General features: G+C 38.9%; 1 protein-coding gene across 6 annotated transcripts in view; it reads right to left on the bottom strand.

The window, feature by feature from the left end:
• The window catches only part of Rc3h2 (ring finger and CCCH-type domains 2), a 63,870-nt gene that overhangs the window by 5,512 nt on the left and 34,214 nt on the right, over nucleotides 1-24,144 (bottom strand). For 3 of the 6 annotated variants that reach the window (XM_036183973.1, XM_036183971.1, XM_036183972.1), the window contains exons 10-20: nucleotides 12,149-12,457; nucleotides 7,931-8,145; nucleotides 5,341-5,774; nucleotides 4,587-4,754; nucleotides 3,470-3,616; nucleotides 2,812-3,028; nucleotides 2,332-2,416; nucleotides 1,792-1,873; nucleotides 1,570-1,704; nucleotides 1,232-1,339; nucleotides 984-1,132 (exon numbers count right to left, since the gene is read on the bottom strand). In XM_036183973.1, coding sequence (XP_036039866.1) covers nucleotides 984-1,132; nucleotides 1,232-1,339; nucleotides 1,570-1,704; nucleotides 1,792-1,873; nucleotides 2,332-2,416; nucleotides 2,812-3,028; nucleotides 3,470-3,616; nucleotides 4,587-4,754; nucleotides 5,341-5,774; nucleotides 7,931-8,145; nucleotides 12,149-12,457 — 2,049 coding nt within the window. The remainder of the gene's footprint in view (nucleotides 1-983; nucleotides 1,133-1,231; nucleotides 1,340-1,569; nucleotides 1,705-1,791; nucleotides 1,874-2,331; nucleotides 2,417-2,811; nucleotides 3,029-3,469; nucleotides 3,617-4,586; nucleotides 4,755-5,340; nucleotides 5,775-7,930; nucleotides 8,146-12,148; nucleotides 12,458-24,144) is intronic. The other 3 variants (XM_036183976.1, XM_036183974.1, XM_036183977.1) reach the window with 3 other exon arrangements.

The raw sequence follows: 24,144 nt of genomic DNA, 5'->3' as shown, positions 1-24,144 counted from the left end.
CAACTAGGACCCAAGTGGTAGCTCACTACTGTCTGTGACTCTAGTCCTAGGAGATGCAATGCCACTCTGGCCGCTCCAGGTACAAAACTTTACATGGTGCACAGACATACATGCAGGCAGAATACCCATACACATAAAAATTAATAAATAAAAATTAAAATGTTTAAAATATCAAAAGTCTCTAAAAAGGTCCTATTTTCCACATTTATGAGAAAAATTTAAAAACTGATTAGATGACATATAAATTGTCAAGCTTAAGACCAGGCCCAAATCTCTGGCAGTAATTAAACAAAATGGCAATATAATAGCCAAGAAAATCATAACATGATTCTTAAAACAAGAAAAACTTAACATAGTTTTTGTTTGCACTAGTTTTATGATTTTTTTTTTTAAAAGTATGTTTTATGTGTACAGGTGTTTTTGCTTTCATGTATGTATATGCACCACCGCATGTGTACAAGGGGGTGGGCTCTCCTGGAATAGGAACTATGGACGGTTGTGAGCCACCATGTAGATGCTGGGAACCAAACCTGAGTCTTCCGCAAGAGCAACAAGTGCTCTTAACAGCTAAGCCTCTCTCCAGCCTCTTATGGTTTGTTTTTTAAACAGGGTCTTGCTATGGATTCCATGACAGCCTAGAACATGTAGGTAGCCCACTCTGACTCTGCCTCACAAGTGTTGAAGTTACAGTTGTGTTAATCTAGGAATTAATTTTCCATCTACAAGTTTGGCCAAATTGAAGAAGTATAACCTAGAAACAATAGAACTTTCATCCCAACAAATAGTTAAGTTTTGCGTTATTAAAATAAACTGCTTTACTAGTTCAAATTTCCCGAAAAATATGGACTGACCAGATCATTACTTTATTATAGGTAAGGTTTCACCCAACAGTAAAAAGTCAAAATGAATCTAATGCTGCATCTACTTCTCTAAGTATTTACACCCTATGCCCCCTGCTTATGAAGGGTCTGTCTAACACTCACAGAGTCACATGGTCTTCACCTAAACTCTGTCTCTTCTGCTTCACTGGGTCCTTCTGCTGCTTCTGGCCGGGATGGCCATTTTCCACTGCTGTTCCATTCAGCAACTGATCATTTTGAGAACTGATACCAAGTTGTATGTCCAGGATTTCCTAAGAAAATAAAACGTTAACCTTTCAATATGACAGTATTTTATGCGTTTTAATTTACAACAGAACAAAGCCAACTAATTATCTAACTCTGGTACTTACTTCAATTTGTTCAGTTTGTCCATCAGGTTCATCAGTATCAAGTGCTGAAAGCTCTAACTCAATATCTCTATCAGGTTTCGTATCTACTGTGTCTTCTGTATAATCACTCTATAAATAAGAAAAATATTAATTTTACACTTGCAGAACCTGGAGTCTCCTTTAAATTAAAATGGGAATCCTAAAGAATTAGTTCAGAAGTCTGAGACTATTATTGCTACTCTAAGTTTTAAAAAGTAATCAATCATTTATCTGGAAAATTTACTAAGACATAGTATATCCCAGTACACAGCCACAGAAAGCAAATACATTAACATGAAGTCGAGACATCATTCCCTTACCTCTCCATTTCTCAGTTCAATTTCCTTGCTTAGAAGATTTAAAGTAAGGTGACGGCCTTCATCCAGAGAATTCCACTTCTGCTGCATTGCTAGAGCATTAGCTTCCCTCTGAAGAAGTAATGAGTTACTCTTGGCCTCCATGAAGAAAGAGGAAAAAATAAACTTAGCTTTCTATTAATATTTTACTTTTTAAAAATCAAAGCTAAATAAACAAGAGCCTACCTGCTGAAGTTCAATACTCAAAAGGTCTCCAGTACTGGAATGCTTTCTATGGCCAGACAAATCAGTAACAATGAATCTGTCCCTTTAAAAAGACGTATGTTTATTGTAGTTAAAGTGAGATATAAAGCAACTAAAACATTAATGACTATATGTTCTTTGAATGTGTTTAGTCATCATATCATATACATATGTTTCAGAGATTTTTTTATACAGCTCAAATTAGCTGTGTATCTACTGTGGCTTCTTTCATGGACAACCAGTTATTTGTCCATTATATACATATATCGCTGTATATAAAATGTATATATATAATTTTTCCCCCCAGTTTTTCAAGACAGGGTTTCTCTGTGTAACAGCCCTGGCTGTCCTGGAACTCACTCTGTAGACCAGGCTGACCTGGAATTCACGGAGATCCCCTTGTCTCTGCCTCCCAAGTTATGGGATTAAAAGCGTGTGCCACCATCACTCGGCTGTTTTCTATATTTTAAAATGCACGTCGTTTGAAAGTAAAGACTCTTAAGGAAATGAGAGTAAATTTACCGCTCAATGTAGTGTGCTGATGATGTGGCCTCACTGCCATATGAACTCCACCTTGAATCAACAGCATTGACATAAGGGACATAATCTGTAGGAAACAAAAAGAAACAATTATTAGAAAAGCAGAAAATAAGAGCTGGGTGGTGGTGGTGGCGCACGCCTTTAATCCCAGCACTAGGGAGGCAGAGCCAGGCAGATCTCTGTGAGTTCAAGGCCAAGACTGCCACAAGTTTGAGGCTAGCTCAGAACAGAGTGAGACCCTGCCTCAAACAAACAAGCAAACAAATAGAACAAAGAAATGTAAAAATCAATATGCAGGCATGAATGTACTTTTCAATGGCTGTGTATTTCCCCTAGCCAAAGGTGTTGTTGAAACTACTCCATTCTCAGTTTCACACGGCTACTAAATGGAGTGTTTTCTACCTCACAGGTTAGGAATAAAATACACGGTATAAGTTCTTTGGTATAATTACTAAAACGGACCACCTGATACACTGATGGGCTTAGTTGCACTTCCTTGGGAAGCAGTGGCCTGGACAGGATCTGTTGTATGGTAACCTGTTCGGGAGGATCGGGAAATTGCACCCCATTTTGAGATAATGGGTCCATCACTAAAGGGAATAATTGGGTCTTCTTCTTTTGTCCTTCTCTGAGTTTCAAATAAATGAACTCTTCTCTTAACATCCCCACTGTCCAGGTCCTGTAGAAACCAAAGATAATCAGTCAGAGAGCTGCTGGTGATTACTGTAGACTAACGATAAAGCATGTTCTTTTTTCTTTATTTGGAGCTAAGGACCGAACCCAGGGCCTTGCGCTTGCTAGGCAAGTGTTCTACCACTGAGCTAAATCCCCAACCCAAAAAGCACGTTCTTAAAAGACACGTAATTAGACTTTTCTGGTCAATTTTACACTAATTAGTGGATCTCAATGGTATGTAACAACCATATTAAACTGCCAAACTATGAAACAACATTCCATGAAGTTTGTTTTAATTTGTTAAAATATTACCCTGTTACTTACAGGTAAGTTATACTGTCAGAACATAAAAGACTAAAGCCTTCATTTTAAAATTTGAGACATCAACATTATCTTCCCTACCTCCAAAGCCCCCTCCCTTTTCCCCAATCAAGCAAAATCATACCATTAGCACAGCATTTGAATTAGCAATAACGTCTCTGGGCTCTGAATCAATGGCATTTATACAAGAGCCTATGGTGCCGCAAGACCAGGGCGAGTAATGGGAAAGATGGTCTTCCTCCAACTTTGTGCCACTCACACTCTCAGAGAACTGATGAAAAGAAGGAAGAAAAGGTAAATTAGTATGAAACCTAACTTTACAAGCTTGTAACAACATTGAATATTACACAATTAAAGGATCATATAGTTAATAATTAAACTCTTTTCATAACTAACGTAACAGCTGGGATGATGGCTCACTTCCTTAATAACTATCATTTGGTGGCCTGAGGCAGAACTACATGTAGCTGAAGGTCAACCTAGACTATATACTGAGTTCCACAGCAGCCTGGCTGTGTGGAGCAGAACCTTATATCAAATGGAATAAAACAAATACATGAATCAGCTCTAAACAATAATATTCATATAATAGAAAATGCACACCTTCTTTTCCTTTGTCTTGTAAGTTATTTATTCTTTATCTTCTTTCACTTTTGTCCTATTAAGTGATCTTTAAATTTTTTAAAACAAATACTTAAACTTCATTTTCATTACTTACTTATTTAGTGTGCATGTACACAGGTACCATAATTTGTGAAGAGAAGCCAGAGGACAACTTGTGGGAGTTGTTCAGTGGTAAAGAATGTGCAAGGCTCTGGGCTTGGACCTAGCCCAGAGCACAACAGCCAAGACACATAAAAATAAAAATATAAAGTATTAGGTCTACTGCTGCGAAGCTTTTGAAATCCTGGCAAAGGATTCTTAGATTGAGAATCTCTTCACCTAGCCATAGTTTACACTCTGTTTACTGAGGTAAATTCAACTCCATAGAAAACCATTCCTGGGCGGTGGTGGCGCATGCCTTTAATCCCAGCACTCAGGAGGCAGAGCCAGGTGAATTTCTGGGAGTTCCAGACCAGCCTGGGCTACCAAGTGAGTTCCAGGAAAGGCGCAAAGGTACACAGAGAAACCCTGTCTCGAAAAAAAAAAAAAAAAAAAAAAAAAAACCAAAATAGCTAACACTAGTTTAAAGTCAGCTGTTTGACCATTCATGATTAATAAGCAGTTAAAACCTTTCTTACATCTGTTCGGAAGTCCACATTGAATAGAGGAGAAGGTGGTGTTGGTGACTGTGTTGCCACAGGAAGGGTTGAAGAGACAGGTGCTTTCTGGGTATGGTACTGTGCCCACTGATCTGGCTTTCTTCTTATCTGCTCCTCACAAGCCGTCTTCAAATGACCACAAGGCTCCTAAGAGGGACAAAAGAAAAAAAATTTTGGTCACTTGTAGAGTGGTAAATAAACTTAACTAAATTCTATGAGAATAAGGTAAAAAAGCTTCATATTGTTGGGACGCACACACATACACAAAGAGCAGAGAAACTGCCTCAGCACCCTAGTGTTCTCTCCGAACAAAAAGGTTAACATATGTTCAGCTGATGGCAAATATAATGTGAGCACTCATTTTTCTACTGTAGAAGTCATTTGTATATATGTGAAACTACTGAAAAGAGGCCTTGTCCTTATATCTTCAGGATTGTTTACAAACTTCTGTATCAGTTTCTGGCTGAATATAACATTTTTTTTTAACATTAGTATGTACAAAGTCTAGTTCTCAGAGCTTTTATTTTTTTTAAATTAATTCTCACAACAGCATTATGAGTAGGTACTACTCTTATTTCCATCAAACAGATGAAAAAACACAAAAGCTGAGCCATACAAAGGTCAAGTAACTTCTCTAAATCACATAGTTAGTGAGAGTATGCTTGGTTTGACTCAAAACACAAGATCTCAACACACACATGACAGTAACATTTCTATGTTCAACATTATTTACCCTTGGTAAAGGCACAGTCGTCCTTGGCTCATTTGGTGGTTGACAAGCCACTGAATAATATCCATCTAATGAGTTGTATCTTTCCCGTAAAGATGTCTGATAGACAGATGAGTGCATCACATCCATTGGAGGTAAAGAATTGCTTCTAATAATATCATCTCGTTGATACATAGCTGGGCGCCAGATGCGCCTGCTGTCATACACAGGAGCATACATTCCAGAAGGTACTGGGGGAACGGGTCCATACTGCTGTGGGGGAGGAGGCTGGTAAGGAGAAGAATTCATTCGGTCTCGAGGGGAAAATGTACTGTAATGATCGGCATATGGCATGGAAGCAGGTGGGAGGGAGGACTCTGGAACATTATTGGACCTCACAAAGCGAGGAACACAAGGAGTCACACCAGCTGGTACCGTTGGAGGTGGTGGGTAGTATCCTTGAAAATTGGAAAGAGGAATATTCAATGTAACATCCTAGTAAAAACCAATATAAAGCAGCTCTGATTGTGGGAAAATACAATCAACGTTGACCTTTACCTTGATATAGAAACTGCATTATTATCAAGATACCATTATACTAATATCAACATTCAACACTGTTAAAACTATTCCTTAAAATCAAAACACAGAGCTGTTGGCAGATGACAGACTGATTCCTATTTAATGAATCTTCTCTCTCGACAGACTGATTCCTATTTAATGAATCTTCTCTCTCTCTCCTCTCTCTTCTCTCCCCCTCTCTCCCCTGTCCTCTCCTCCCCTCCCCTGTCCTCCCCTCCCCTCCCCCCACCCCTCTCTTTAAAGGTTTTTCAAGACAGGGTTTCTCTGTACCCTGGCTGTCCTGGAACTCACTTTGTAGACCAGGCTAACCTCAAACTCACAAAGCTCCCTTCACCTACCTCTCTGCCTCCCAAGTGCTGAGATCAAAGATGTGTGCCACCACTGCCCAGCCTGTTAAATGAATCTTTTGCATGAGGTTTCTAAGTAAGTAATTAGTTATATTATTGGTTCTTATTAAGCATTTGGGTACAGAGGTTAAAGATCTATTTCAGAATTCATTATTCATTTTCTTTTCAAATTGTTAAAAAAAAAAAAAAAAAAAAGATGTGGTGGCAAGCTCCTTTAGTCCCAGCATTCGTGAGGCAGAAACGCAGGTAGACCTTTGAGTTTGAGGCCAGCTTGGTCTAAGAGTTTCAGAGCAGCCAGGGCTACATATAGTTAGACTCAGCCTCAAGAATAAATAAAAATAAAAAAGCAGGGTTCTAGAGATGGCTCAGTGGTTAAGAGCACTTGTTCCTGAGGAGGACCTGGGTTCAGTTTCCAGCAGCCACAGAGCAGCTCACAACCATTGGTAACCCCAGCTCCATGTATACACGTAAGAATGAAAATAAGTCTTCTTTTAACAAAGCACAAAAACATTATATTTTATATACCATTTCATTGAGTTCATTCATGGGACTCTATATTTGATTCTTACAAATGACAACTATTAGTATCTAGGTAGGAGAATGAAAGACTCTTATCTCTAACCAGTTATAAAAATTAATTCTGTATAGGTTAACGATTTCTATGCATCACCTATAATATAAACCTACTAGAAGAAATCATGAGAGATGCTTCAAGGTACTAGAACAAGCAAGAATTTTTTTTGGAAAGACCTCAAAAGTACAAAAACAAAGGCAAATCAGGTAAGTGGAACTGTATCAAACAATAAAACTTCTCACAGGAATAAAACCAGACTAGAGGCAACCTACAGCATGATAGAAAATACTTGCAAGCTACATATATGACAAATGCAATAAAAAACAAATCAACTTGATAAATATAAGCAGGATATCTAAGTAAACATTTGTCAAAGATATTCAAATGGCAAACTAGTATAATAAAAATGCTTAACATCAGTAATATTTTGGAATATACGAATAAAAACCAAAATGAAGTATCATCTCACTCCAGTACAAATGGCTATTAATTTAAAAAGAAAAAGGTCAGGACAGCAATATGGCTCAGTTTTTAAGAGCACCTACCATGCAGACCAAAATTCAATATAAGCTTACTCCCACACCACTCCCCAAACGCACATGGTAGAAATAGAGGACTACCATATGCACACTGTAGCATGAATGTTCCCCCTTTATTACATACCCTCACCCATACACAAAATACCAAAGATATCAAGTATTGACAAGGATGTATAGCAATACAAATCCCTGTATACTACTGGTGGGAATGTAGAAAACATACGCATCTAGGTATATAATGGTGCAAATGTTAATGTAAATGTTAATGAAAATGAAAATGAATAATAGCCTTTGTTGGTTGGTTTGTCTGCTCTGAGAAAGGGTCTCATGTAGTACAAGCTGGCCTTGAACTCACTATGTTAGTTGGCTTTGATTTCTTGATTCTCCCTGCCACCATCTACCAAGTGGTAGAATTACTAACTAAAAGGAAAGATTTCTTAGAACAGGAAGAAAATTTATGGGTCAGAGTGGAATTAATCTGTTAATGTAGATAATCTAGAAACTCATTTATTTAGGGTAATAAATACATACTGTTTGCTTCTTTGTTCTTAGAACTGACTAAAATTCCTTACCTGTTTGTGGGTATTGTGGGACTTCAAAGGGTATCTGAGTCCTTGGATCTTGAAAATACTGAATGCCTTCAGAATGTTGAGGATATACTGGAACTCTAGTAAGAAACGGGCTGGATTTTGGAGGCACGGAGCTCAGCTCTGTTCCAAAATTAGAGGGCCCAGCGGAGGTAGCTGCTGCATTACTTACAGGGGTCTTGGGTGGAGAACCAATTTTACTAGAGAGAAAAATCAAAGGAAGAGCAAAGGATAACTCAACTATGATTGCTAAGTCTTCCTCAGAAAAATTTCTCATAAAATTGTAATGCAAAACTATCAACAGAAAACATGTCAGGTATTTTGACAGGAGCAAATACATTTGGCAAGAAATTCCACTGTCTCCTACACTGTAATTCACAAACCTATATAGTAACACTTCTCATGTTCTGATGAGGCTAACTGCATATAAAAACAAATTCCAGGCACTAAAGTGGCTGATTTTACTCATTCTTTAAAGATTTTTCCTGTTTGGGGGGGGGGGGGAGGAGACAGAACCAAAAATTCTGCTCAATAAGTTTAAAAAGTAAACAATAAAGTCTATCAGTATAAGTCTTTGGGGCAAAGAAGATAGACATAGTAAAAAATAATTTGATTAGCTAAAATGTAATATTAAAAAAAATCCCATTTTTGTCTGTTAACTCTATGTGTGTGACATCAAGACAACAGTTCCTGGCTTGGAGTAGGCACTCAGTAAACATTTGCTGGACAAATAAATATAAAATTCTAGCACAAAGTGAATACTTAATATGTGTTGGGTGGATGTAGTGCCAATTAATTTGTTTTAATACAAAAAGGATTTTCTTGGTTGAATAACCAAGTACTCAGCACTAGAGAATATTATCATGATATTTTTGTTCCCTTTCAAAAAAAGCTTTAAGAACTCTGGCAGGTGATGGTGGCACACAACTTCAATCTCAGCACTTGGGAGGGAGAGACAGGTGGATCTCAGTGAATTCAAGGCCAGCCTGGTCTACAGAGCAAGTTCCAGGACAGCCAGGGCTACAAGAGAAAAAAGCTTTAAAAACTCTATAGAGGGCCGGGCAGTGGTATTGCACAGCTTTAATCCCAACACTTTGGAGGCAGAGCCAGGAGAATCTCTGTGAGTTCAAGGCCAGCCTGGGTTCCAGAGCAAGATCCAAGACAGGCACCAAAACTACACAGAGAAACCCTGTCTTGAAAAAAACCAAAACAAACAAAAACCCCTAGAATGAGCTTTAATTATGTTTTTCCCCAAGAGATGATCATGTTAATTATGTAGGAATTCAATATATTACAATCCAATCACATTAAGAAGCTTTTTTCCAGCCAGGTGGTGGTGGTGGATGCCTTTAATCCCAGCATTCAAGAGGCCTCTTACAACACCTCTCCCTAAAGAACTGAGCATACATATTCCTGTGTTCCAATAATACAAAGCCTTTCCAAGAGTAGGATACAGAATCTATTTATATATCTAACACCCAAACTACACTTAGAAGACTCTTAGCGAGGGGCTGTATCTAGCTCATTTTCATTAAGAACATCAGTGTGTCATGTGTTAGGTAATCCATATATTTAAATGAATAAGTAGTTTATATCTTAAAATTGTTCATTACATCTTATTTACTCGTGTGTTCACGTGTGCATCTGTTCACGCACAGAGAAGTCAGAACAGCCTGTGATACATTCTATCCTAACAGAACTGTGCTAGGGACCAAACCAAGGACAATGTGCATGCAGTACATATGAAGAACAGGAGGGTAACTTTTAGGGAGTCCCTTCTCTGCTTCCACTATATGGTTTCAGGGGACTGAACTCAGGTCAGGCTAGGCAGCAAGGGCCTTTAGCAATACATTCAATCACTGCACCAGCCCTGTCTGTTTCTTATGTGGTAGAGCAGGTGTCTAAAATATTGAAGGATCTGGGCTTGATTCCCAGACCAAAGGAAAAAAAAAGTTAAGAACTTGAACTATAATTCATGGTTTTGAGGTATGTAACACTGGCTTTCAATATAAGATTTCCAACTATCTAAACAGAAGCCTAAACCCATTAGCATTCACTCCTTATGTCCATTCTTAGCTCCAACAGTGACAACTGCACGTCTTACTCTCTAGTGAACTGCAAATTGCATTCTGCACTTGGCTTCTTTCAGTCAGCGTAAGTTTTTTTTCTCTCTTGAAAGTGGATTTAAAAGTAGGGCCTTGTACATGTTGGAAAGCATGCCATGACTAACCTATATATGGGGGAGGGGAGAAGGAATTGACAAGGTCTTACTAATTTGTTCAAGCTGGCCTTGAATTTCTTCTGTATCCTAGGCTTGCCTTGATCTTGGGATTCTAATAACTCAACTTACTAAGTGCCTAAGACGATACAGCTGCACCACCAGGCCTGGTGTAGCATATTTCTAAGGTTGATCAACATGTACCTTACTATAGTACCTTACTAATTTTTCATGGCTGAATAACAGAACCTACTGTTATGAATATAAGTTTTGTAATGTTACTTTGCCAAAATCTTCAGTATTCTATTTTCTAAACATGTAGCATAAGGGTTTTATATTTTATAGCCTCATAAGGTTTCCACAGCCTCATAACAATCAACTTACCATAAGCTTATTTTATGTATCAGTCAGTAACATAAACCTTCAGATATATAAATGAGTATATGGTGCTAGGGACCAAACCAAAGACACTGTGCATGCAAGCAAGCACTTTACCATTGAGCTAGATCTCCAGCACAAACATTCAGTTCTCTAAGGCTAGCCCTAACACTTCACATATTTACCAATAAACTTACACCATACTTTTTCTCCCTCAAAATTTTTATACTATATTAGGAACATGGAATACTCCTATCCTTTAACTAATATGCTTCATTTGTGTAAATGCTGCATCCATACCTACAGCACTGAGTCCTTTAAAAGCAGAGAAGTCTATTTTTCAGGTATTTCTAACTGCCAGTGACAAAGCTTGGAATGAAGCAGTAATATTTTTGATGTGTCGTTTCTCAAATACATTCCAGTGAAGATTATCCTTTTAATAAAGAATTTCTCCCACTAATATACTGAACTATAAAAGTTGAAAATATTACATTTAACTTATATTGTCTCCATGACATAAAATCAGTAAAAGTTTACTGTGTGCCAAGCATGCTTTTTTCCCACAGTAGGCACATACTAGTACTGACAAACTTACTCAAGGGCAATGAAATTTGAAAATGCTTTAACTTATATTTTTAAACTTCAAAATATGATATTCCAAAACTTTAAGTAACTTCCAATTATCTGAAAGTTTCAACACTTTTCATAAGGGAAAAAAATACCTTTATTAAAAGAAATCTTACGTCTACAGCCAACAATAATGGTAGTAAAAATAAAGCAGATATTACTGAGTGGCTACTAATGGACAAGTACTGTTCAAAGCACAGTACAGCATTAACTCATTTGAGCTTCACAATCAATATATGAAGTACCTGACCACTGAGCTGCACACCTAGCCCATAAAGAAGATATTGTAATTTTATGAATAATTTGAGGTAGACTGATAAACAACTGGCTTAACATCCAATAGTAGGAAAAAGTGAGCCATAAATAAATAAATAAATGAACGAAGTGAGCCATAATGTGAGCCCAAGAGCTTGGCTCCCAAGAGTCTGCCCTTAAATATATTACAGAGAAGCAGTGGAAGCTGACTGAAACAGAGCTAGACATTCAACCTTTTCACTCGTTTAGATTTCTACTTAGCATCTCTATGAAATTAATACTGACACTCAAGAAAAAAAAGGTATGGAAACCCTAATTCTGGTCCAAATTCCCCAATATAGTTGAAGAAAACAATACTCAAACAATTAGTGACTTTGCAAATTTGTGGATCTATTTAAATGCCTAGTGAAGATTAGAACTCGTATTTCTGTTAGTGGTGGTGGCACAAGCCTTTAATCCCAGCATTCAGGAGGCAGAGGCAGGTAGTTCGTTGAGTTTGAGGCCAGCCTGGGCTACAGAGTGAGCTCCAAGAGAGCAAGAGAAACCCTGTCTTAAAAGACCAACGGGAGAAGAAAAAAACCTCAAATTTCTTGGCATTTAGCATTCTTTCTCCCTTATTTCATGAATAATTGGGCATAAAAACTTTAAGTAGTGTGCCTCAGGATGAAGAAAATGAGGTCATTTCTAAAGGGACAAAGAATCCCACCATTTTCACCAACACCTACTTTTCAGAGACAGACTCTGCAGAGGGCCCAGCAGTATTCTGGCCACTAGTGCCAACTTTCCCAACTTTCTTCACAGTCTCCAGAGTCCTCAGTGCACTGTCAGTGCTTCGTGGGATTAGTTGGGAAACACTGCTTTCTGCATTTGAAATTCCATTTGTACTTGGAACAATTTTCCCAGGTGTTTCAGTACTTCCTATGACAGGAACGCCATTTCCAGCTGTGGTTGTGACAGTACTGTTTACACCAACTTTATTCAGAAGAGGAAATGTTCTTACAGTTGCACTCATCTTTTTGTTCCTTAATCGGTACCTGTTTAAAAATAATCAACGTATTTGTGATACTGTTACCAATTTTAATCTGCAAATACAGAAAGAAAATATTCTTTAAAAAGGAAACAGCTTTGAAAAATTTCTTCAGCTAAATAATACTTCTCCATGTCACATATATATGTAACATACATGCAAATACAGGCACAAAATTAATATAGCAAGCAAAGTATACATGTACTCCAAGCTTTCTGAAAGAGTGGGGTTTGAAAATCTTCTATTTTTATGTGGTACCAAAAAAGTACCAAATATTGAAAGTAACAGAACAAACAGAAAAGGATTCAAGAGTTGAACACATTCTCTGCTGTTATTAAATTATACAAGCAGAGTGTAATTTTAAAAAAACAAAAACTCAAACTCAATTTAAACTTTATACCAAAATATAGAAATTTTATATTATTCCCAAATGAGTTTATTGTCTAAAGAAAAGAGTATTTATTTAGATCACAAATTTTTCTGATATTAGTTTATTTATGGAGACTAGATATAATATTGTAATACACAAAACAATTTGGACTTGAATTTCATATAAAAATATTTCCATTTGTATATCAAAAACTTCATTCTGGGACTAGAGAGATAGCTGAAGGGTTAAGATCATGGGCTGCTTTTTCAAAAGACCTAGGTTTAGTTCCCAGGGCCCATATGGCACCTCACAACAGTAAACCCAGTTCCTGGAGATCCAATGCCTTCTTCTGGCCTCTGCAGGCACTGCATGCATGTGGTGGTACACAGTATACATGCAAGCAAACACTTAAAACACAAAATCATTAATTAAAAAAATTATTAAATTCTCATATTACATAGTCTTAGTCCTGGCCCTTACTTCCTATAACATTCTCTTAATATTTCTAAGTGACCAACATAATAAAAAATATTTGGGATCACTATGCTTAAATTACTCTATTACTATTACTCCAACATGGTAATAATGATGAATAATGCGTGTATAATATTTTCTCCTTTAGTTCTTCAGCATCTACAAACAGCTCTATTCCAACTGTTTCTCTATGTCTGTCTCTCACACAGACAGTTAGAAGAAAAAAATTCAGTAAAAGATGAGTGCCCAGAGATAAGACTGGATAATGGAGGAATAGAATGAAACAACAGAAAACAAAATGCAGAAAGCCAACAACCCTTATAGTGACTAGATCACACACCACATAGGCACAGGGGTCCAGGGCCGAATGATTATTTCTTGGAGGAGGAGGAGGAGGAGCATAAGCAGACTTATACTTCAGAGAGCAAACTGCTTTCTGTTTTTTTAAAACCAAGGGGTAAGGAATTCCTGTTTTCTTAAATATGTTCTCTGAAATGTTTTCATTTTATTCTTTAAAGTTCTTAAAGAAAATGGCCAGCTACTCCGTGCTTTCCAACTTCAAGTTGAGTACATATCCTCTCTCTTTAAAATTTATGTCTGTCTGAGTATATACACAAGTATGTGTGAATGTGCCTGTGCTCACGTATCAGGGAGACTGTCAGTCAGCAAGCTTGAGTCACACTCCTACCACTTCTGACTCTACTTCAATGCTGGAGTACAGGCAGCTGTGAGGATACCTAGCTTGTAACACTGCTGGCGAGATTCAAAAGTCCTATAAGTCCATATTCTTAAGGTTGTTCAAACAAGCAATAAACAAAACTTTGTTTATGAGACTCTAAAAGAAGGGATAAGTAAAATCATAACAAAATGCACTGAATCAGTGAAGAGAAGGTGTATGCACTGTCTCCTGGTCACAAAAGCCATGGGCTCATAGTCTAAACCTCACATTTGAAAGAGCCAATTCTTTTAAATCACCCATGAGCACCTTCTTCAAGTACTGCCTCTCTCCTTTTACACTCTACTACCAGCCACTGTTACCTCCTTTTAAGTACCTAGTCATAGGCTGTATAGGGAATGCGCCCCCTTGCAGAACTTATCTGACAAAATCCAGCTCAACTATTCTGTAATTATTCACAATTAACTAAATGTTGAGCAAAGAGGGTGCACAATCATGTTGTAAAGACCTTCAAATTTTGAGTATTTATTTAAAACCACTAAGCAATTCACTAATATACTTCTTTCCTAACTTTATTTTCTCATCTTTAACAGTCTTTCTTTCCACAGCTCCCCTAAACTGGACAATACTGCTTCCTTGTCAATAGAGAAAACATAACACAAAAGAACTATCACCAATTCTACTAATTTCCTGCACCTATAACAGTTCTTCATAATACAAAGAGCAGAGTTCCAGTTCCTAAGTCAATTTACTTGTGCTCCCGGCCCAAAGCCTATCTGCCTTCTCAAAGACTCCACTCCTGTATTTTATTTCTCCTTTTCATTGTAACTTCAGGCAGGTATCTGTCTAAATGTCATATCCTCTAATAACTGTTCACGAACTATTTATTCTTTAAAGATTTATTTATATACTTGTATTTATTTATTTGTTTGTTTGTTTGTTTGCTGTGTATGCGGCATGTATGCCTGCAGGCCAGAAGAGGGCACCAGAGAATTGAACTCAGGACCTCTGGAAGAGCAGTCAGTGCTCTTAACCTCTGAGCCATCTCTCCAGCCCTGGGACTATCTATTTATTTGCTGTATATGTTAGTGTCTAATGTAAGCTATGCAGGACAGGGATTTTTGTCTTTCCTACATGCCTTCTATTACCAATATATATTAGTGCCTTGTACATACCAGATATTCCAAGACACATTTGCTCCCTTGAATGAATTCTTGGCTTCAAATTTTGTATGGCCAAGAAAACAACCAAGTTCTCTGTCCTAACGCTTGCTCCAATTAAGTGAAAGATACAATTCAGTAATGGAAGGTAGAAAATTTGAAGCCACTGCTGTTTCCTTTGCTTCTATTTAAATTTTTTTTTTCTGTGTGTGTGTGTGTGTGTGTGTGTGTGTGTCTACACATGTGTGCAGATGCTCGCAGAAGTCAAAAGATGGTGTTGAATCCTCAGAAGCTGGAGTTACAGCGGTTGTGACATGGGTGCTGGGAACTGAACTCAGGTCTTTTGGAAGAATAGCAAGTGCTCTTAACTGCTGACCCATCTCTCCAGCCTTTTTCTTTTTTCTTTTTCTTTTTAAAAATAACATACAGTTAATATATTCATTGTTGTTAGCTCTACTTTCAAAATAAAACCTAATGACCATTTTTCATCATTCCTATTACTACAGTATCAAGACTTCTATTTCCAATCTTGCACCTGGACCACTGTAGAAGTTAAACTAGCTTCCAAGTATATAGACGTCAGAGTTACATTTCTCATTCCCAATGAATAAAGCTCTGCAGTAGTTTTCTATTGTGACCAGAATATAATAATTTTTTTTACCTGTGGCCACTGAATGACTGACATTGTTTATCTGTATGTTTACTGCTCCTCTTCAATCATTAAAAGCACCTCAGATGATACTGAGCATGTAACAATCTATTATAAATACATCTTGAATTGACTGATCTTGGGTTTTTGCTGTTTCTTAGATGGCAGTTTTGGGGGATTTTGTTTTTTTTTGTTTTCCTTTCAGACAGAATCTCTAGCCTTGCTGGCTTAATTTGCTATACAGACCAGGCTTGTCTCCAACTCACAGAAATCCACCTGTGTCTGTCTCCCAAGTGTTGAGATTAAAGGTAGGTGCTAACATATCAAGCTACAAGGCTGTTTCTTAAAACAGAGACAAAAAGACTTTTGGATGTCAACATTTTGTTTGGCTGAATAAAATCTGCAAGAGTGGTTTCAGTAAGAGATGGTTTATTCTCGGAGAAGTGAGCACACACACACACAGACAGGGACATGGAACCCCCACAAACATACAAATATACATATGCACTTAAACATAATTATACACACACACACATACATACACACACACACACACACACACACAAGACAATGTGATACAGTGACATTGACTCGTTGTTTTTCTAACCACTTTTATGACCCCTTTTTGTTTTTTTTTTTTGAAGATCAATATAAAAAAATGAGGCTAACTGAAAATATGAAACAAACTGTGGATTACCTGGTCCTTCACTGAAAACACTGAATTTACATGTGAAATATTGGCTAGGTACAAGAAGATAAAAATGAACACCACAAGAGATAAATGATGTCCAACGAAAACATACAGGCAAATGAATAATTAGGAAAAAGCAAGTTTACAATTATTAGTCATAGTAACTCTGTAAGGAACAGCACTATGATTTCAATGTGTTCTTCAAAGTTCAAGGTTAGAATCTTAATCCTCAATGGAAGTTTAAAAAGGTGAGACACCCCCCTCCTCCGCAAAAGATTTGGTCATGAGAGCCAATATGGTAGGAACATTTTCTCAATTGAGGTTTTCTCTTTTCAAATACTCCAGTTTGTGTCAAATTGACAAAAATCTAAGTAGGACAATGGCTAAATGTCATTACCATGAGAATGGGCTCCTAATAAAAGGGAGAGAGTTCAGTTCCATTTTCTCTTTTCTTCTCTCTTCCATGTGTATTTTTTGCCCTTCTAGTTAGGATGATGCTATAAGAAGGTTCTCACCACACATGGCCCTTCATTCTTGGGCTTCCCAATCTATACAACAGTAAGCCAAATACATTTTTTACATTATAAACTATCCATTGGGGTTTCTGTTGTACCAGAAGTAAACTAACACAAGTGCTTTGGCAGCATGCTGACAGAAGGAGCCAAAACTGGTCAGGCAAGTTGGGGACACCTACAGAAGCAAGAAGACACCTGAGTATGATTACACACAGAGAAAAATGTACAAGACAAAAAGAGTAAACAAATGCATAGTTGGGTGACGAATAGCATTGTCAACTTTGAAGGACCTAAAATCACCAAGGAGACAAGCTTCTGGGTTTATCTGTGATAAATTTTCTAAACTTGAATGGGAAGATCCACACAACTGTAGGTGGCATTATCACATAGTCAAGGGTGCAGGATTGAATAAAAAGGGGAAGTGAGATTCATTGCCCTTTGCTTCTTGACTGTAGATGCACAGTGAGCAGTTGTCTGTCACTATGACTTCCCCATCAGGATGAACTGTGCCCAACTGTGAGTCAGAAGAGTCCCTTCCTTCCATAAATTGTATTTATTAGTATTTCATTATAGAAAAAACATAAAACTGAGTTGATAAGCCTGATCAAATGGTTAGTTAAAGGCTTTTGAAACTAGTTTGTAGAAAGAATATAGAAAAGTTTGTAACTTTGGTCTAGGAAAGTTCTAGAACACTGTAAACAGAGGTTAACAGACCATTTTGGTAGAAATTTAGAAGACCACAATGTTGTAAAACCATCTTTTTCTACACTGTGAAGATTTGTCCCCAATTAGTTTAATAAAAAGCTGAATGGCCAATAGATAGGCAGGATTTCCAGGCATGGAGTGTTAGGGACCAAGATGTCAGGAGCCAAACATGAACCATGGAAAGTACTAGCTAAGCCAGAGAACAAGTCATAAGCCCACCGCCCTTCCCCAGATCGGTAACACCTGTTTACTAACCGGAGGCTCCCAAAGATAAGAACATTCCACAGTCAGGTGCCATGGCAACCGAATGTAAAGAGCATTCCATGGTCAGGTAGCCTAGCAACAGAACAAGTGGCCCCTGAGCAGTGACCTTAGCCGACATCTGGCAGTTGCATCTGGCAGTTGCACGACCTGCGTGTCTCCCATGTTCTGCACGCCTTTCACGTCTCTTCCCCCTCCCTCCTTCCTGCCCCATCCCGTCCTATGCTATATAAGCCTTTCAGAGAGAAATAAATATTGCAGCTTGATCAGAATCTTGTCTTGCTGTCAGTCTCTCATGTCCCCTGTCTCTCATTCGCTCCCACAGATGGGTCACCCCCATTGAAACCCCATTGGCCGGGGCAATGGAGGACACTGGGAAGAAGGGTGGAAACATCAGGAAACAGAAAGCAGCATGGACATTACAAAGTAAAGGTAACCGAGACACATAAAAGAACATAGATTAAAAGATTGGTTAATATAAATTAAAAGATCTGGTTAAAAACAAGCCTAAGCTATAGGCCAAGTTTTAATAATTAATAATAAGTCTCTGTGTCATGATTTGGGAGCTGGCTGGTAGGGCAGAGAAAGACTCACTACACACAATGCTAAGATAAATTTCAACAATGGCCAGGCAGTGGTGGCGCATGCCTTTAATCCCAGCACTCGGGAGGCAGATCCAGGTTAATCTTTGTGAATTTGAGTTCAGCCTGGTCTACGAAGTGAGATCCAGGACAGGCTCCAAAGCTATACAGAGAAACCCTGTCTTGATAAAACCAAAAAGAAAAAAAAAGAAAAAAATTTCCAACAATGAAGGCTCAGTTTATGAGGTTTTAGAGGGAAATAAGGACTCTACTGATTAGTAAGCTAGAGGTCATGTAATGTGATATTCTGGTAATGAATCTAGCTGTACTCTGCCCATGTATTATGAAGTAGAGTTAGGCTAATTCAAACTAATGGATTAATTTATTTGGCAGAGGAAATTTTAAAACAGTATAGTGTCCAGACTGTAACATAGCTATTTCTTAAAGTAGAAGACAGTATAGGGAAGCAAAAAAGGACAACTGAAAGATATAAAATCTGTGCAATTTGTTGAGAAAAAGTGTGACTTTAACCTTACAAAGCAGCAGCACGGTCAGAGAAACCTGGTGCTTTGAAATGGGATAAAGAAAAAGCTTCCTAAAAATAAGCCTCTACCTACTGAAATCTTTGTTGGCTGCAACCTCCAACTCACTCCAGCTTGATCTGGAAAGCTCCATTTCACTGTCTCCAAACCTGACCCTCTCAGAGAATCAACAAAGAAAAGGCGACAAAAAGTCCAGTTCCAAATTCTTGGCAGCTTTGGTAGCTCCTCCCAATGAAGTTGTCAGTGGCCCAAGACCTTGCCAAAAGTGGTCAGTTTTTGACCATACCTGGGCATAAACCCAGCTTGTGGTGCACATGCCATTACCCTCACCTACAGGGAATGTAAGTTCCCTGCTTTAGTCCAGCCCCATGACTTCTTCTGCCTCCATCACTGGGGCTGGGGGGCTCACCTGGGAGTTCTTTATTCAAATATATCTGGTTCTTTTACATTTTCAATTTGGTTTGATCTGGCTTACTGCGTGGGTATACAGAAAACCTATTATTAGTCTTCACCTTTTGAAAGTACGTTGGAAGAAAAATCTAAAAGGCTACTGAAAGGATATCCCCAGGGACAACATGTAGAAACTACTGCTACCATAGTCCAAGGGGCACAGGCTGTACCCTGCCAGTGTCACAGAGTTCACAGCCACTAAGGCAAGGTAATGTGTGGCAGGGATGTAGCAGAGACAAATTTCCTGGAGAGAGGCCCTGCAGGGCAACTAAAGGAAGCTGTAAACGTGTAATCAAAGCTAAGATGGAGTCCCCAGGATTTGGGAGTTGCCAGGACCATGGGGTACCCACTGCTAGCTGTTTAAATGTGTTTGATTTAGCCAAATTGGTAATTTAGTTATAAGCAATATGGAGCTGGCCCAAGAGAGAGATTGTGTGTTGGAGCTATACAGATGGGATTACCCAGATCCTCAGAGTCCAGGAGATTCATAGAACAAGCCCAGAGGTACAACACAAGCTATAGAATTTGAAGTAGGCCCTATTGGTTTTCACTGTTGTTTTTGTTTTACTTTTTCTTGCAGTGTCCTATGTTCCTCTTTTTTTGAGTGAGAATGTTTACTCTGTGTCATTTTAGGTTGAAACTAGCAACCCATTTTTCTTTTTAAATTCTACAGGGTAGAGGTTCTCAAACCTGTAGGTCGTGACCCATTTGGAGGTTGGCAGTCCTTTTCTCAGGGGTTGCAATGAGACATCTAGCACATCAGAATTTATATTACAATTCATAACAGCAACGAAATTAGTTATGAAATAGTCACTACAACATGAATAACTGTATTAAAGGGTTGCAGCATTAGGAGTGTTGAGAACCACTTGTACAGGGCTCACAGTTAAGAGATTGATTGCCTGAGGGACTGAAGAGATGGCTTCTGCAGCCAAAAGCACTTGCTTCTCTTGCAGAGGTCCTGAGTTCAGTATCCAGGAACCACATGGTGACTCAAAACTATCTGTAACTCCAGTTCCTAGGAATCCAATTACTTTATGGACACTAAGTGATGCATATAAATATATGCAAGTGAAACAAAAACATACACAAGAAATAAATTAAAAGGAGTTTTACTGCCTAAAACTCAAGAGACTTTCAAAATTTGAACAGTTGCTGCAGCTGTTGAAGGCCTTTTGAAGTTGGACTAAATGCACTTTGTATTATAAGATAGCCATGAGCCTCTAAAAACAAAAAGTTAAAAGTGATATTTGAGCATCAAACTGACAAAGGGTGGACTCCTGATGGTTAATACTGACTATAAACTTGACAGAATCCAGAATCATTTAAGAATGTCTGAGGGCGGGCGGTGGTGGCACACGCCTTTAATCCCAGCACTCAGGAGGCAGAGCCAGGCGGAACTCTGTAAGTTCAAGGCCAGCCTGGTCTCCAAAGCGAGTTCCAGAAAAGGCACAAAGCTACACAGAGAAACTCTGTCTCAAAAAACAAACAAACAACAACAACAAAAAAGTCTGAGGGATTTTGTGGATTAGACTAATTGGGTGGGAAGACACACCCTAACAGCGGGTAGCACCATAACATGGGGTGGAGTCGCAGGCTGAACAAAAAGAAGAATGCAAGCTGACCATCAGCACTCAAGGTTCTGTGCTTCCTGACTGTGGATGCAATGTGACCAACTACCTTCCCCCATGACTTCCTTATGACAATATCTTTGCATTGTAAGCCTTCAAAACAGTAAATACTTACGGCTTTATTGGCACAATACATAAAGGGGACTGAAAGGAAGGTTTGGACCAAATCTTCTAACATACTGAAGCATCAACTAACAATTTAAAACTAACATTTAAAGACAGGCTGGGTGGTGGAGGCACAGGCCTTTAATCCCATCACTCAGGCAGCAAAGGAAGGCAGATATCTGTGAGTTTGAGGCCAGCCTGGTTTACAGAGTGAGTTCCAGTACAGCCAGGGCTATACAAAAAAAACCCAGTCTCGAAAAACCAAACCAAACCAAACCAAACTTTTTTGTATGATGATAGAAATGTAAGACTATATTTTGACTCGATTCTGGTTTATAATATATTCTATGATAATAGAAGTTTAAATATCTATTCAGACTAATAAAAGCTAACTTAAGAGATTCACACCTATGTCTTTGCCAGATGTTTAACACCAAGTCTCTAGAAAATTTAAATAAATGTCATATGTTTGACAAATGGGGTATCTGAAAAACAAGATATATATTCATTCTATGATGAAGTTTCTAGTCCTCGGAGAAGGTCCTTTCTCAGAGATGGGCCACACCCCAACTCACAAGCCCCATTTCTCCTGTTCCCATTTGGCCCTGGGATCTTTCCCCCGTCGATCTTCTTTGCCTTCTCAAGAAACAGTAAATCCTAGTCAAATGAAAGCTGCTAACATATTGAAGACTGCTAGGGAACATAAGCTGATAGCCAGTCATTCATACCTAATAGACACAGTCCTTAAATGCTCAGAGATCTGCAGATAAAGCATTGAAAATGTGTAATTAAAAAGCTTTTCATGATGGAGAGACATGCTGGCTCCTAGCATCACTTTATTTCCTCCAAAGAAGATGGACGGGCACAAAAGAACCTCCAACCAGAACTTACTACAGAGTGGCAGCACCAGCCACCGAGCAAAAACTGCCTCTCACCTCAACTACTGCCTTGTGCCTCAGCTCCTGCCAGGACCTTCTTCAGACCCTGGACAACAGGACTCTGGGAATCGACTGCCTCACTTTTGCCTAGACAAGGTAGGCTGGTCTTTCCCACAGGTTTCTACCCAACAACTGTTGGATCTTCTGAGGCCTGGCAGCTGAAGACTAATGTTGTTTCCCTGAGACCTCTGCCCTCAATGACCATGGAGGACTGAGGTGACTGTCTAGGTAGCCAGCAGGTAAGTATGTCATTTTCAATCACTAACTCAGGTAAAATTTATCCTCAAATCTCTGATGTCATTTGACAACCAGATTTTGTCAGTCCAACAGCAGTAACTGAGGCTTCAGCTGCCTTCTCGGTTCTTTATGTAAAATTCACAGGCCTCATTCTCTTAGAGCTAATACCAAGTCTAGACACAGTTCAACTTCCTTCCAGACTCAAAAAAGGGATAAACTCACTTTGCAATGACTGCTCTCAGTGAATTAGAAAAAAAAGAAGCCAGGTGGCGGCAAGAGCACTCCTTTAATCCCAGCACTTGGGAGGCAGAGCCAGGTGGATCTCTGTGAGTTCAAGGCCAGCCTGGGCTACAGAGATCCAGAACAGGCACCAAAACTACACAGAGAAACCCTGTCTCAAAAAAAAAAAAGAAAGAAAAAAGAAAAAGAGAAGGTGCTTTAAGGTTTGTTTATGTGAAGATAGGTAGGAAATCTGTCTCACTTCTGTTCACTTACTTATCCTTCTCAGATCTGATGGTGTTTGCCAGTTCTAACAGCTCTCTCCACCAACGCCAAGGCACCTTGGTAGCTCATTAGTAAGTTTCCTGTTAAAAGTACAGACAGGTGTGCCTCATTCATAGACTTCATGATACAGGATAAACTGGTTTCAGATGTAACTTCAGAGGTTCAGAGTTTTAACAATGATAAATGCAGTTTTGATAAACTGATAGAGTACTGACTACAGACAGTCTTGGGAGTCTTTAAATTTGTGGACTTTACTGGTCCCAGCTTTTAGACACAGGCTAGCATTAGAGAGAGTATGGAAGCCTCCCTCCTCCTCCTTCACTCACTCAACCACTTCTATTCAGTAAATTTCCTCTGGATAGAGATTTAAAGATGTGTTTTACTGGGCTGAAATCAGGCCCTAAAAAATGTTCATACCTTTTAACCCCAAACCATAGCTTTTGCTATGACACCAAGATGTAAGTCTGTTCCAGTTGTTTTACAAACACAGGTTCCTGCACAGATCTACCCCTCCTGCCAGACTCATGCCAAGGTCAGACCCTCAAATGCCCTCCACTAAAGACACCAACCAGATGAATATTGGCAGGTTGGCTTCAGCCACATGCCCACTTATAAAAACTCCATTATCTCCTAATTTGTTGACACTTTTACAGGATGGATGGAGGCATTTCCTACCTCCAGAGAAACAGCAGATGTGATGGCTCCAGTACTCCTGATTTGGCATGACACTCCCCCAAGCTCCTGGAACAACACTGCTGGTATCACTACTCCAGACTCAAGGACATAACTGTGCTTTCATCTGGCTCATCCACACTACCCTTTCTGTACACCAGGGCACTTCTCCATCCCATTCTTTCTGGCAGTTATCACTCTTCCCTAGGGTAGCCCCATTCATGAGGCCGATGGTAACAATCTATTTTTTTCCCAAGCAACCAACTTTCTCCACTCCCTCACAGATTGCTTCTTCACTCATACCTCCCACTGTGTGTAACTCAAAACTTCCCCCTCCCCACTTCACTCCAGTCAGCAGGAAGAAGTTTTTCAAGACTGAGTTTCTCTGTGTAGCCTCAGCTGTCCTGGAACTCACTCTGTAAGCCTGGCCTCAAACTCACAGACAACTGCCTGCCTCTGCCTCCCCAGTGCTGGGATTAAGGGCATGTGCCACCACTGCACAGCTTACATTAAATTTTTTTCTTTTCTTTCTT

The sequence above is a fragment of the Onychomys torridus genome, chromosome 4 (assembly GCF_903995425.1).
Source record: "Onychomys torridus chromosome 4, mOncTor1.1, whole genome shotgun sequence".
NCBI classification, from domain to species: Eukaryota; Metazoa; Chordata; class Mammalia; order Rodentia; family Cricetidae; genus Onychomys; species Onychomys torridus.
Note: the sequence above shows the minus strand (reverse complement) of the source record. Positions and strands in the feature narration are given on the sequence as shown.